Source organism: Tetranychus urticae, chromosome 1 (genome assembly GCF_039701765.1).
Source record: "Tetranychus urticae isolate SD_2017Ah chromosome 1, NJAU_TeUrti_SD_1.0, whole genome shotgun sequence".
Lineage (NCBI taxonomy): Eukaryota > Metazoa > Arthropoda > Arachnida > Trombidiformes > Tetranychidae > Tetranychus > Tetranychus urticae.
In genome coordinates, this window is record NC_142958.1 from 32,156,929 (window position 1) to 32,173,977 (window position 17,049).

Genomic DNA, 17,049 nt, shown 5'->3' on the forward strand with positions numbered 1-17,049 from the left:
CCCTCACAGTGACTCAAGTTACAAAACTAAACTCTCAGCTCAACAATCAAAATGTCTTACATTGCCAGGTTAGACATCACTTATTAACTGGACACAAATTGTCTTGTATCAATCTTATTTGTTTTACAGTCCTTCAATGGTCTCTTTTCATTTCTTAATTAAGTTTAACTAATCAGTTGATTGTTCCAGCTTTCCATACTTTTTCAACTTAACCCATTTTAACCCGACACTTGATTCATCGTAGTTGTGCCTGTTACCAAGAGATTTAACCAGAAATTTTGTCAAAGAAATTACTGTTTCTTTGTAACCCAAAAATGAATTGGATAACTTTCATTTCGATAATCTCTATTCAACTAGTGATTAACCCTGTGCTTGGTAAGCAATTAAAGGGTGATAAATTGTCTTCCGATGAAAAGGTAAGTGTTTAATTTGATTATTTAAATTGGTAGATATTTTGATAACATTAAAGCTTGCCATGATATTGTCACTCCACTATATCTTAACATTGCATTATCTTTCACGTAACAGCTTATAACCGTTTAATCAAAGTCAGATCAATTTCTGATTTATGCAGAACCATTCAGGGTCGTTTCTATCAGGTAGATCAAACGGAATTGTATAATTTTTAGGAAATCAAAATGTTTATCAAAAATAGTTACAGACATCTAGATGAAAGGAAATTAAGATTTATCATTGATTTTTATTTTGTTATTTTACATTTCATTTTATTGTGACCACCTTATGGTTGAAAGATTTGATAATCTGTTGTCCACTTTTTTTAGATAACTCAATTAGTCCACAATCAACAACATTATTGACCGTCTCGATTGACCTACTTGACCAATAGTCAAGGTTAATCTTTATATTAACCATAATTATGACACCAAAATATTGGATTATTGCAAACGATTAGACTAATTTGAGATTTCCTTCCCAGCCAATTCAAACAACCATAACAAGAAGAGTTGAAATCAATACAAGTTGAACAATCAATAACCAAAATATTAGTCAGGATTGATAGATGAATTCAAGAATGAGATTACCCTTTGCTTAATCACACAATCCATTTTTTAATGGAACAACAATCAAGTGAAGCACAAGAAGTGGAAAAATAATTAACATTCCCTTCATTATTTAAGCTTACATTCTGATTGATTACACTTGATTAGATTGATCAATATGGATACAAAATTAATTACTTGAATTGTTAAAACAATGAATTTGAAAAAAGGTGAAAACAAAAGGTTGATTATAAGCACAGAAAAAAGGTGAATCAACTGAATTAACTTTACCTTTCTTCCTGAATTTATTATCAACAAATTCAAGTAAACAAAGCAACTTGATAATTGTATAAATGTCCAACAATTTGTTATTGAACTTTAATCAATAATATAAGTTACCAAATGAAAACAAAAAGCTCAACAAACAAATACGGTTAAATCGGTTGATTAGCTATAAATTTGCGAAAAGGTAAACAATTGTAAAGCACTGAACGGGCCAACAATTTCAATCCTATCCTTTAATCATCTCTAATCATCACTTAATCATTCTCAATTGAAGCTGACCAATCAACACCATAATTTGTATGAAAACAACTCTCAATCATTGAGTTTAATAACTGCCAATCAAAACTGGTAACAATTTTTCTGGTAAATCAAACATTAAATTGGTTTAACCATTTTAATGGAAACTTTCTGCCGTTAATCTAATTTTCAGAGTTAATCTTACGGTTAAATCCAAACTCATATTGAACATGATTTGTATTTTCTTGATTAGCAATAGACTTGGTTAATAGACTTGAAAAATGTAATTGTAGTTTAGTTTAGTCGATATTAGGAACCAAAAAATCAGAGCAAATATTACAATTGCAAAAGGTTTAATTGTAAATGTTAATCAAGAATCAAATGTAAACTAGTGTGAGAGAAAAGTTGATTAATGAAACAAATAGATTAACATATGTGACAATCAACATTGACCAATTGTTGGTTCATTCATTAACCATTAAAACAATTAAATCAATATTGAACTTTCTTGTGAATTTTACTTCAACTTGAAAACTATCAAAGCAGAAAGTTGAAACTCATTGTCTATTCCCATTCAATTTGATTTCATTTACAAATTGTTGTTTCACCCAACTATTAATTTAATATTTTGTTATTTTCAAGTGTATCTGTCCAGCCGAACCAAAATGGACTACAAAAAAAGTATTAATGTTATTAGTTGAAAGTGACCAAATCATTGGATGGTTGAGTTTATCCTTCAAATTACTAAATTATTTGTTCGTATTGTTAATCATATTTTCACAATCAACCTTGGTTTAACTTGATAATAGTAGTTAATTAGATGAAATAAATCAATTTGAAACGCTCTGCTTAAACCACACTTTCCATGATTCTGGTCAACATTGAATTGGATTTAATTTTTTGCTTCATTATTTGATTATTAGATTGCCAATCAAGTGTTTTTTTGTATTTTAATTGCTGTCTCTGTTGATCAATTTTAACCAGAAAAGTCTCTTCCGTTTCAACCATTAAATTGAATTTAGAGTCGCACACTTAGAATAGCAATTTGGTTACTTAATCATTGAATCTGATTGGGTTTAAATAAAGGCTACATTGTTTAATTATGACGAGTTAAGTGAATTGAGCCAAATCAATTGAAGTTCATTAACAATCAGTAAAACATTGAACTATCTCATTGAATAGTCTGCCAATAGATAAATTGTTGAGGCTGTTTTTTGTCTCTCATTTTAAGGTGACTTCAAATCTTGATGACAATTAAATCATTTTACATGATTTACCATCTAAGATTCAACTGGTTAAACTTGAACAAAAATTATCGTCTGATTGTAATCAAAGAATAGCAATAATTAGCTTCAAGTTGCATTAATTTGCTATGTTAACATCTAATTAGACAACTTATGGCCAATTGATTGATTCACTGACTTTGGGACATTAATTTATTAATCATTGTGAACAGGTTCATAAGGACAAGTTCATTAGCAAAGTGTAAGACAAAAGAAAGTTCATTAACTGAGATAATCAATGGGAGTAAATTTATTTACAATTTGCTGGTTAACAAATTAAAATTTGATTGTTCTCAGCTGATAAATCAGCGTGTGAATTCATTTCTTTACCTTTCTTTTCATGGGTAAAATGATTATTTAATATGAGAAAGTTGACAATTATGAGTTGTAATTGATTATTCATTGGAGCTTCTTAACTTGACCCAAACAATTAATTAAATAGATTAATAGTTCAACCTTTGTTCACAATTTACTAATATTAATATTCAGTGGGTAAATCAGTGATTTAAGTGAAACAATTTCATTGAAATTGACTTGAATTTTACTCCAATTTTTCAGCTAAATTGGAAGATGAATATTTCATTGATTCAACAGTTTAATCGATTGATTGTGATATTTATAAGTGATTTATATTTCATTTTAAATGCATATTTGAAGTAAAATTTTAATTTCTCCCAATCGAATTGATGATTTCAATCAGAAAAGTGATTTCAATTAAAAACATTTTCCCGATTAAATTGAAATTAACAATCAAAAGTGAATGTAAACATTCCAGGTCAAAATAAATCACAAATTTTTCTCAATATTTTTTTCTCTCTTCATTGGTAATCATCTTCTTCACAATTTTTGATTGAATTAATTAATTTCACGGTTGGTCTAATCCGGAAGGTAACTTGATTAATTGCAAAAGGATTTCACACTTAACCATGGAAGTAACAAACTAATCAAAAAAACTAATATATTACAGCTAATTTTGTTGATTGATTAACAATTTTCCCTTAGGGAAAAATTTAAACTCAACAATTTATTTGATTGTTAGAGACTAAATTCAATTTCAACAATTGATTTGAACAGTTGAACAAGTTGTTAGATATGGTTAATGATGAACTCAATTGAGTTGATTAACCTAATCTTGTTGAAATTTCTGGTTAACTCTTTAATTTACTTTCTATTGTATTAACATCTAAAAATGTACATTTATAATTATTATTTATATTTTATAAATGTAACTTTGTTTATGAATTAAAATTGGTTAATTGTCTTTGCCATCATTTTGAGGTCAACAACTGTTAACAGAAGTAAAACAAACAATTAGCTTAATTGGACCTATTTTTCAATTAACCTTGATGACGGGACATCAATTAACTGTAATTAAGAAAATACCTAAAACGGGTAAATTAGTTGGTTTGGTTAAAATATATTAGCCAAGGAAGGAAATGAAGAGCAATTATTTGGCTTTTTTAATGATAATGAATGTAATCAGGTCCAGTTTAGTGGTTAATTTCATGGCAAGCAAACATCTAATATCTATGTTAATCAACATGCAATGTTACTTAATTTAAACATTATTTACTTTCTGTTTTTGATCAATAGTTAAATGGTGATAAAGTTAAGAAACCCTATCAATTTGGATATGAAATTGAAGATGGACAAGGCAATATGCAACATCGACATGAACATTCGGACGGAAGTGGAGCTAAAGTAGGATCTTATGGATATGTTGATGCCAACGGAATCTATCGTAAAGTTGAATATATTGCGGATGATAAAGGATTTCGGGTTAAAATGTCATCGAATGAACCAGGAATTAAAGGTTACAACTCACCATCAATTTCAATGGTAACCAAACCTTATCTAGGCAATGAATTGGAGACAAGTACATTAGCACCCATTCACGATGGATCATTTAATTCACTGGAGAAAGAATCATCTCGACTGGCACCAACTAAATTGGACAATGAAGCAAAACCTCGACATTCTGAGCCTAAAAAATATGGTGATAAACATGTTCCAGAATATCTTTATAAACGAATTATTCCTTCTTCTAAAGAGTCAGATGAGCATAGAGCTAATCAGAATCGTCCATCATTGTATCCGAACCAGTTAATGAATTCACCTGCTATTGAGAGTAAACCGTCTTTACCTTTATCATCTGATTCGCATTATTCACCTCCATTGAAGCCAAATCATGGGTTTAAATCTTCCTCTGAAGAAGCCAATTCAATATCTGAGGAACTCTATCGAACTGGTCATCGACCTACTATCAACTCATTTTCACCCCTAAAACCAAGCGATGGTAAATCATTTGAATCATCATCTGAAGTAAATAATTATGATTCAATTGGTAAACCTAATCATAATGTGCCAAATACTATTCCTTACTCTCAATATGATCCAATTAAAAAAGAAAAAGAAAGAGCTCAACAATTGAAATCAATGAAAGTTCCTTATGAATTGGATCACATTTATCACCCTCCTGCCTACAGTAAACCTCATTATCCATTACCAATCAAAAAGGAAGAAGATGCTGATAGAAGCAAGGAAGGCACTCATTTCCGATCTCCAACAAGATGGACTAAACACGATGAAGATATAAAGAAAGAAGAAGTTACTAAAAATGAACCAATTTATCCAAGAGCGCGTTATCACCATGAACCAATGTCAAAGCACACCTCATCAATGTATTCGAGAAACAAACCTTTCAACAGCAATTATAAAGATTCACCAAGTCAACTACCATTGCCCCCATCATCATTAACATCTTATAACAGCTATCGAGATCCTTCTGCTGGTTATCTAGCTACTGAATTACCATTGCCTCCTCCAAGATCTACTAACTACGATAGTTCCCATGAAACTCAGTTACCAGCTCCACCTTCATCATCACCCCCTGTTCATTCAAGTATCTATCAAATAGATGCTCCATCATCTTCACCATCTTCTCATGAATCTCAAGATTATCGTGATAAATCACCATCTTATTTCACATCTTCTCTTCCTCCCTTCGAACCTACAAGACTAAAGAACCAACCTTACTCTGATTTACTTCCCTTACCTCCTCCTCAACCAGCTTCATCTCCATCATTACCACCACCTCCATATTCATCGGAAATTCATGGTACTCCTGTACAACGGAAAAGACCTGCTGCTTACCCACCAAAACCAGAGACAAACAAGGATAGCTCTGGTCATGATTCTGATTTACCTCAAGTTATTTATGATTCTAGAGAATCAGGATCAAACGAACGTGACTCTCATGAGCATCACCATTACCCAATCAATAGAAATGAACATCGTCCATCTCCTTCTTCTCATCCTGACCATGATCATGATTGGTATTCAGTTGTTAGTGATTCGCATTCGGATCGAATTAAAAATACTAATAAATATGAACCAAAAGATGAACCAGTCTACATTAATAAACTTCCTTATGGTTTAAGTAAGGAAACAATGGATACACAAACCAAACCTTCATTTCCTTTGAATGATTATGGGCGATTGAACGGACCAACAATTAATAGTCGTTATCCAAGAGATAAAAATTCAGATGAAAATGTATTGAATAGACCCTCAAGAGGAACCTCATCTGAAATTTATTCAACTTTCAAAACAGGCTTAAGAGGACTTTTCAATCAAATTAGCAGAAACAAGGAAAATCCATACACTGGTTCATCATCAAAAAATACCAATGAACCAAATAATCACATAAACAATGCAAGTTTCGACCAATACTCAGCATCATCTAAATCTTCATCTTCTTTATTATCATCGCCATTGCCATCAACTGAGACTGATAATAAATCTAAAAAATTGGATTTAGTATCATCAGTTGAAGACTCTAATCACAGTAAACAAGCCGCTCCAGTTTATCGTGATCGTTAACGATATTTTAATTACAACTTAATTTATTATTTTTAATTATTGTGTGCTATCATCTTTTTGTACGTTGAAATCAAATCTATCATCTATTAAAAATCATTTTAAGAAAGAGATTCTGATATATTTACGCAAAATTGAATCGAAACTAATTTATAATTTATCAATATTTGCAAATAAAAACAAATATATTTTACATCTGAGGGAAAATTGTAACTATTAAACGTATTATTTTTTATAAATGCTTAAAAATTCACAATTTTAAACCAATTTTTCAAAACCCCTGAATCACTGGCAATTAAGCGTCCAGATAAATTTGCTTTACCAAAATTAAAATAGCTAAGAAAACTGAATCAAAACTGTGCATCAAATGCAATTAATGATAGCCTGCTGGTTACAATTTATCGATTACAAACCAGAGAAAAAAAGAATCAAATTAATAACTGTAACAAAATAAATAATGAACAGTGATAGTTGATAGTCTTTTGAAATGCGTAAACCAGCAGCTATCAAATGTCATTGTCAAGATTTGTAAAACTCCCAATTGTTTAGACACAAAAACAGTTGATTCAATAAAACGCAAAAATGGTTTATTTATCTTTCACAGTATTACAGGAGGCCGATATCTTAACATAAATGCTCAATACAATGATCAGGTTTTCAAATGTTAGCTCCTTCTGTGTCAATTTTAAAAAAGGGTTAATTTAATTTAGTTTTGATTTATTTGTTTACATATGTTTTGTTGGTTTCAATTGGAGGATGTAGAGTGAATCTGAATTGCTTTAATTGTTTCAAACACAAATAAGAGAAACTATTTATAACTGATGAATTAATTGGATGCTCAGCGTATTCAAATTTTATTCACATAACAAAGAAAACATAATTTGTTGATTCTAATTAACTGTAAATTTAAATTTTAACTGTAACTGACAAATTTGAATTAAGATTGAACAAGGAGCTCCATCTACTGTGATAAAAAGATAAAAGAAAGCGTTTACTCCTTTTCAACAATAGATGGCAGTTTTCAATAAATTAGATTTAATTTCAATTCAAATTCAATTCAGATTGTAATTTAAAACTCTAATTTCTGGAAAATTGAATCATGATAACCTTTGATCTTCAATGAATGTCACCTTTTACAGTGACATTTAAACAAAGTAGGGATAAATAAAGTCATCTGTTTCAATTATAAAAAGTCATTAAAGATCAATATGGATGACATTATCTGTCAATTTATCAATTATAATCACTAAAAGTTGAAAAAAAGACACAAATTTTTCATAAAATGTTTGATAAATTCACAGTTTTGATCTGCTTATTGCAAGTTTACTATTAAAATTGAAGATTGAGAAAGATAAGTAAAATTGCAATTAAACCTCATAGGTGAAAGGTCAGCCTTTAGTTACAGATTGGCTGTCAAATTACTTATAATTTTTAAACAGGTGATAACTTTTTATGTAAATGGTTATATTTTTATTAGATTAAATTCATTAGACGATATTTTTCGAGAAACTTCGTCTTGAATGTTATCATAAACCAGATTGTAAGTTAATTTGAAGCGATTTATTCACTATAAATAGTGGTTTACATCGATTATCAACTGACATTTAGCATCGATTTGGTGGATCGATTATTTTAAAAATCGGAACAAATGACAGTAGAGAGTCTTTACTGTAGCTGGAGAGAGAGAGAGAGGGAGGTGAAAACGGATGGAAATATCTGTAAACGTATACGTGTTTCAATTAATTTTTGAATGTAGTGGTCAATTGTCCTAATTAATTGTATAAAACAGCGGAACTACGTCTATTATAGTGAATATTTATTGCTGTGAAGTTAACCATATTGGTGTTACCATATAGACTTGAGACATATTTTTTTTTACTAGTTACTTTTATCATCATCATCTTCCACCATCAACATCATGTTAAACAGCTCAACAACTGCTGTTGGCTTGTCTGGACCACCTCATTTTGTTGATTTACATGTGAACCCAGGTGAATCTGTGTCGATACAATTATTTGATGGCAATGAAACAGTGCTTCGAGGACCAGCCACAGTTACTATGATTTCTCAGCACTCATTCCCTCCAGTACCGATGCCTGTTCAGGTAAATTAGAATCTCTAAGAATCTCTGTTTTAACCCGAAACAGCCCAAACCAGATTACCAGTTAGACCAATGTTGATCTTGGATGTCTTCCAGAAGAGAAGCCAAAGATTGTTATTATTTCAATGAATTAACTCCATTTTAAACATGTTTCCATGCAATATAATTGACTAATATATTATTGGTTTATTTTTCTCTTCCTTCTCTCATCCCTTTTCTTCTTTTCTCTCTCTCTCCTCTCTCCTCTTTCCTCCATCTCCACTTAATGTGTATACATTTTCCTCTGCTCTTTCCTCTTCTCCCCCTGAAGGTTCCTCCTGGTCACATGGTGCAACAAATTGTGGATGAAAATGGAACGCTGAGACATATTATATTATCTGCTTTAAACAACAATGGCACCAACACAAGTAACACAACTCCTCCGGCAGCAACATTGGTACCACAACAACAAGCTTATCCATATTGTTGTTGCTGTTGTTACTGCAGTACTTCTAACTTCTTTTCAAGGGATTTACTCAGGTACAGAATCAACCATATTGTTTTATCCATTTTTTTTATAACAATTTATTATTTGTTTGGTTACTCGATAATGATAACAAAACAAGAAAACCTTTTACTCTGCTTCATCAACATGGCTGTCAACCTCACCATTACATCTCCGTCATCATCATCGTAAAAATCGTCAACATTATATTTATTTTCAAATCTATTGTTATATTTATTCATCTTTAATTCAAACCTACCATTTCATCTATTATCTTTTCATATAAGCATATAGTTTTTCAAACTTTATTCATCCTTTTTTATTCATTTTTCCTTATGATTTTCATTATGATCATCATCATCCTAATGATCTTTCACATCTCTGTTTGCTCTGATTCATTTTCTCACCAATTTTTTTATAACTTTTCCAAAATGTCAGGTTGTAGTAATTTATTTTCACATCTTAAAACTAATTGTTAAGCTATGTTATGAGCAATCACATAAGATGTAACAATTTCTCACAATCAATAGCTTCATCGTTTGCTATGTCGTTAGGAAATTGATAGTTTTCGATAAGGACTGAAAAAAGGAAGTTAGATGAAAATATTTATTTAATACAAACTATTAAAATTGTGTTGCTGTCAATAATAGTTTTAATAATAACAATAATCATAATCATAATAGTCAGGTTTAATCATGAGCTTGAGCAAGAAAAGACTGATTCAAAGAAGCTGAAGAACCAGAAAAAAATTGAGACTAACAAGGTTAGTCTTTTCTTGATTACTATCTTGTTTTCATTCACTGAAATTTAATTTTTTGTGATTAAGTTTGTTTTCATTTTAAGGAACAAATAACAATACTGAGAAACTGAGTTGGCCCCAGAATGATATAAAAGAGAGGGAAAATTAGTAAACCAAGGAAACAGACATTTTGAATGAATTAAAACCTTGGTTAGTTTATATTCAAATTTAAATTCATTTCAATGTATAGACGAAAGGCCTGACATTTTCATTTCAATCTTATTTCATCTTCAAGTGTCTTTCACTATGAAAAAAACACAATTTTGCTGTCCAGCATCATCAGCAACTTCATGATGATCAGGATCACTATCATGTACACTTTTCAACAATCATGAGACTAGTTGATGACTGAAATTATCAACTCTCATATTTGAAGTCTTACAAGGCAATGTTTGATTGAGCCGGTTGAACCTGGTTGTCAGTTTGTTTGTTTACTTACAAATTTGCTTCCAATTGAGTTTATGGTTGACCTTTTCATCAATCAAGGTTTCTTGTTATTGTTGGTTCCAAACTCTGAAAAAAGTGAAAAATTGGTTAACCATGATTTTTTGTTGACTCTCTTATTCAAGAAAAACTATGACAATGATGGTGTTGATAATAATAATGATATTTGTGATGATGATTATAATGGTGATGATGGTTATTAAAACGATCATCATGATGCAGTACTTTCTCCTACATCAATCTAAACATGAAAATGTTTCTTAAAAATCTCACTGACTCACCAATGAACGCTTAAAATTGATATTTGAAAGGAAAAGTATCATAATTATTGCACATTAAAAGAGAAATAATGAAAATTCCTGAATATTGTTAGTCACAACTTGATGAATCAAGTTATCTAGAAACAGGTAAATATTATTTTCCATATTATTTTTCATAATCTAAACAAATGAAAACTGATCTGGACAATCAAAGAGTTTATCATTTTCTTGGCGAGATATTGATATTTACCAATCAACCTTTTCTCCCGTACATTATATCATATCTGAATCAAAATTCATGTTATTATAAAACTATCATGGTTAAAGTAAATTTGAGAATCACAAAAAAGTTGCTCTCAAGAATAATGAAAAGAAAGAAATTGAAGAAGAAGAAGAAGAAATGAAGAAAAAAATTCTTGAACTTTTTTTTGTTGATAGATGGTTGTGATGATACCCATCATCACTATCATCATCGTGGTCACCTTATCCTTTAATATCACCACCATCATGATGATTCTCATCCTTCAATCGTCAACAATACACAACAGCGGAAGCAGCAAATAAAAATGATGCAAACTTCTCGCTCTATGAAACCTTTTGTTCTTATTCTGGTTGCCTTTTTCACTCTTCTGCTCATTCACTTGTTGACGTTGCTGTAGATGTTGATGTTGTTTCAATTGTGAGGTTTGCTGTAAATTGAGAAAGTTGAGTTTCCGTTTTTTTTCTGCTGCTCCTGACTGTTGTCACGCTAGTTTTGGTAATGCAATTGTCGTTATCAGAATAAACTCTAAATCTGAAAAAAAAGGTTAAACGATTTTGACTTTTTTTATGTTGCCACGTACAGTTTAAACTGAACTTTTCCCAACCATATTTATTAGATTCAACTGTTTATATAAATATGATACTACATGATATTTAATAAACACATTGGTTGATATCAACATTAAATCTTTATTAGACTACAGTTTGAAAATTACTTTAAAATTTGAGGAAAATTGCAATTTTATATTGTTAAGAGTATAATTGAAATATACCGGCTAATGTTGATGCTTATTATAATCAACATTTACACATTTAAGTTTGCTGATCAATTTTATTCTCATTAGTGTTACATATTGTTATTATTTTTTTGACAGCTCTTGACAAGTCAAGAAAGGAGTAAATAAATAAAAAAAAAGCTTCACTTGAAGTTCAATCAAATCATGTTCCTATTGATTTTTCATATTGTGCTTGTTTGTTTGTTGTAATTGATTGATTAGATTAGATGTTTTTTTTAAAAAATATCTCTTCTCATTATCATGATCACAATCAACATCAACTATGTTTGTTTTGATGTATTCACGTTTCCATCATCATTCAAGCTAATGTCATCCCGATTGTCATGACGATGGATCGGCGATCATTTTGATATCAATAATTGTGTAACTAAACATGATATTTAGTACAATATTTGTTCTTACGTTTTGTTATTTTTATCGAGTAACCAGTAAGTTAATGAAAGAGATGAAGATTTTCATGAATGAGCAAGAGCAAAGTCTCACATCTCAACAACCTTTCACCTTTCACATTTTTCCTGCTCTCTAAATTATCATCAAACCTATAACCTACATTGAATATTTAATCTAATTTTTGTTTCTTTCTTTTCCTTTCTTTTTCACAGCTCTTCTTTGCCATCACCAAATCCACTTCCTACGCCTCCGCCACCTCCACCACCACCTCCGCCTATTCACCATAGCAATCTGTGGGAAATGGGTTTAACTCATGTTGACTCAACGCGACGTCTTCCCTTTTCCCGGACAAACTCCAAAGTAAACTCTTACAATATTGACATGACCTTTCCAGCATCACCAACCACCACAATTAGACGGCGATTACCTAATCGTAATTACTCTTATACCAAGAGATCGCCATCAACTTTATTACAAGCAACAACCACCAGCACAACGACCACGACTACTACGTCAACAGCAACAATTAATAACAATACTAGTATCACCACGACAACAATTACTACAACCACAACGGGCACATCTCCTACAATTAATTCACACACAAACTCACACAGTAATCCAACTGTTAATGGAGTAACCACTAAGCTATCTTCTTCCGGGGTATTATCAATCGCAACGGTAACATCTACTTTAACAACCGCAACAACGACCACAACAGCAACATCAACCATTACAAGTTCAACCACAAATATTCCAGGTCAAAACTCTATTAGAACAATCAATGGGAAAAATCAAACATTAACGGTAACAGTTTCTGAAACGGGATCAGTCTCTAGGACCGGGGCCATAACATTTCCTGTTACCCATTTGAGGACCAATGGAAGCAATGTGGCTACTAAATTGACTACTTCAGTACCTGAGCTTATCTCTTCCACAGAACAATCAACGAAACATCAACAGCAACAATCAACTAAAATTGAATGTCTCCTATTCAGTAATAGCAACAATTCAGTAACAAGTGGTTCATACAATTTTAACAGCAAGCACAACACTGTTACTAATTCATCATCGTCCACTTCAAGTCATCATCATCACCACCATCACCATCATCATATTTTTACCCATGGTGCAAATGATAAGTTGGTTGACAGTGAAAAAAATAAATCATCTCATCATCATAAAGATAATTCATCTTCAGGAGTTTTGGTTAATCGTAATACAAACTCCACTTCCAATGGATTACTCATTGGTTTTCCTTCCTCACCGATTAAAAATGGTTCATTAAATGCTAAAGGTTCAACTACCCTTAGTACCAAAACACAGTCGTCAAATAATTCGCCTAAAAATGATCATGTGTCCAGAAAAGTGAGAAGAGATGAAAAGTCAAAAGAGGAAAAGGAAAGTAATAAGTCAAAAGAGAATACACCTCAACGGAAAAAATCAAACATAATCAATACGCCTAATGGTAGCAATTACACTTTAGATAACGAGATTGGAAAGAACAGCAGTGGTGCCAGTTCAGCAAGCAACTCGAAAGAATCGTCACCAATCAAGATTCCATTAAATCGATTGAGTCACTGTAAACCTTTACAAGCTCCTATTCCTGCAATTATACCGATTAATGTTACCCTGGCAACAGGACCATCGACAACTACTGTACCTATTATCAGTATACCAGTGGAGGCAGCTTCATTACTGAAGAAAGGTTGTGATTTAGGTAATGAAGAAGATGGCAAAGAGTCTAACAATGACCCGGTGGCAACTGTATCAGTACCTGAGTCTCCTCTTAGATCTGATAATTGTGTCGTTTCCTCAACTCTTGGACTAAATTCATCACTAGACTCCAAGAGTAGGAAAGAAACAAAAGAATCAACTTTAACTGAAACTGATTCTAAAACTAATAAATCAACTGGACGGAATCTCTCTCGTGGTCAACAGCAATCACAAGTCTCAACTTCTCTCCGAGCTATGCCAACTTCTGTAATAGTCAATGATGTCGATACGAAGATTAATGATGAAAATACTTTAGTCGTAATAGAGAATGAAACTAAAGAAAATATTAGTGAAACAAGGCCAAATGAAAAGTCATCAACGAAATTAAATATAACAAAATTTATTGATCATAGTGAAGTACAAGAAAATGGTGATAAATTGGAAGAAGAAGACGATACTGATACTGATGCCAACGATATTTGTGTAAAAGGGCAAGATGCAAAGAAAAAGATAGATAGCATTGATCAATGTGATGTTGGCCAAGTTCAACAGTCAGAACTTCAAAGTGATGAAAATTTCGTTGTAAATGATGATTCCAATGTAAGATTAGCTGATAATATTGATAAAGAATCATTAACAGTCAAAAAAGATATTGATGAGGATAAAGATATTATCGCTACATCTAATAAGGAGTCTAATAGATCTGGTGATGCATTTTTAGAGCAAAAGAGCAAAAGTGATGATAAAATTGATTCTCAGCATCGGTCAACAACAAGAGCAACAACCTGTAATGGTTATGTTAATAATGTTGCCGCTATTGAAGCAATTAAAGAAGATATTAGTGATAGTTCTGCAACTCATGATAAAAATGAAAATGGTGATGAAAAGACCGTGAATTGTGCTGAAGATGATCACGATGGAGATGATAATGAGGAGGAAGACGACGATTCTTCATTGAGAGATGAAAAAAGCTCAAAAACAAATGGTATTATGATCTATGGCGGAGATTCTGGAGATAAACCTAAAAACTCACCCCAACGTTCACCTAAGCATTTATTGCCTCAAATTCAAGTATTTTGTTTAACTTATACCTCATTGACCGCAACCAGTGTCAAGTTAAAATGGATCAACGAGCAAGGCCATCATAATAATCATCATAGCCATCATCACACGCCATCATCTTCATATGGCTCTTTAATTAGTGAAACTCGACATTACATGGTTGAAATGATGAAGTCAAATGCCAAAAATGGAACAGTAACACCAACTACAAGAATCGTCTATCAAGGAACTCAAGCTTCTTGCAGAGTTTCGCATTTAACTCCTTCAGAACAGTATTCATTTAGGGTGAGATTATCTGAAAATAATCATCAATTGGTCAGTAATGTGTTAACTTTAGTTACACCTGAACACCAACCTGTTAACAAGCGTCAACGATCAAGAGCCCAAAACTCTAATCAACAAGTCCAATTGAGTTTGTAAGTTTATCTTTTTAAATTGTTTTATCGTCATTCATCAACAATTTACTTATATTTAACATTCTTTTATTTTCTTCTTCCTTTCCTCCAGAGAGTCGTCACAAAAGCAACAGCATTTCAACCAAAATCAAGAGCAAGCAGCCTTCCGCCAACAGGAATCATTGAATAACAAAATTGATGGAGAAACTCGAATCATTCGTAGTGAACAAAAATGTGCAATTGTTATCATTTCATTGGTTTCAGTCCTTGCCGTTATCCTTGCCTGTATCATTCACAATCTATTGATGTATTGATGACCAAAGTCAAACTGCAAGAGAACCCTTGAAACTAATCAACTTTTAACCAAGACTCGTGCTATTAGTATTTTATTGCTTCACAAAATTCACTGATATTATAATGATAATGCTGACCAACAATTATCCATTTTGCCCAGGATTGAAAAAAAAAACTGTAAAGAACAAAGAGGAAAAAACAGAAATATTGAAAGAAAAGAAAAGAGCTGAAAAATCTCCCTTTCTTTATGCTGTCTCTTTATTTTTATCATCATCAAACTTTGCTTCCTTCTCACCCTTTTACACTTACAATTGGAATCATAAGCATTGTTGCGCAAAATAGCGACTGAACAAGCAACATCCATTCAACTATTTCTGATAAAAAGAACCATCGATTTATAAATTTTCGTTATGAATGCGAAATCGTATTGAGTTTCATCACAAAAAAACTTGAAAAACAGGGAAATGAGAAAAACTCTTCATACGTGGAGATGAAGGAGGTGATGGAGACTCTGCTTAAGATATGAAAAAAAGTCAAAACCAGAAAACTTATTAATATGATAGAAAAAAACAAATGGATTATCATAAATTTGCTTTATTATGAATTATTATTGCTTTTATCATCATCACTATTATAATTATTATTATGACTACTATATTGATTATTATTATTATGACTATTATATTCTATTGTGGATTATATTGTGAATTAAGATTATATTGAATATATATATATATTTTTATCATTCATTACATAAAATACAAAACATGTAACATAGCAATTGATCCAATTTTGGATTTTGCTGTTGTTTTCTTTTTCCTTTCCTGATATTGTTTTTCCTTCAAATAAAGCTGACCTTTTACGGATCAAATTGTTCTGTCAATCCTCTGATTTTATATCTAACTTGATCGTTTTGTAAATTGTTGAAATACTCCGTCATATTGATAGGAAACTAACTTTAAAAACATTAATTTTGTTAAGTAAACATTAGCTAAATGGATCACAATTGCTGTGAAATTTGAAAATCATCAATTAACTCTATTCATTAAGATTTAGGTCAAAATAAGTAGACTAAATTTATAATTTTACATCCTATTTGAAATAAATGAGTAAAGTAAATCTGTTAATTATACTGCATAGATCATGAAGTGCAATCCCTCAAAGTCATTATTTTTAGATTATCGATTTAATTGGATTGCTTTTACATCAAAATATGTAAACTGAGCTTCAACGTTAATTTCAAAGAATATCAAATGAATTTTTAGTAGAAATCGATGACAATAAACATTTGAAAGATCGTGGAGAGTTTTGACATTGCGTTCAATTTAGCGATGCAGACCTCATTAGACAAATGCGTTTAT

General features: G+C 31.3%; 1 protein-coding gene across 1 annotated transcript; it reads left to right on the forward strand.

The window, feature by feature from the left end:
* Window positions 1-182: 182 nt before the first annotated feature.
* On the forward strand, window positions 183-16,511 carry LOC107361930 (uncharacterized). The gene is made up of 6 exons (XM_015928881.3): window positions 183-416; window positions 4,400-5,908; window positions 8,637-8,789; window positions 9,097-9,305; window positions 12,434-15,415; window positions 15,507-16,511. Exons 1-6 carry the CDS (start codon window positions 315-317, stop codon window positions 15,706-15,708), a joined length of 5,157 nt encoding a protein of 1,718 aa, XP_015784367.2. The 5' UTR covers window positions 183-314; the 3' UTR covers window positions 15,709-16,511.
* The last annotated feature ends 538 nt before the right edge of the window (window positions 16,512-17,049 follow it).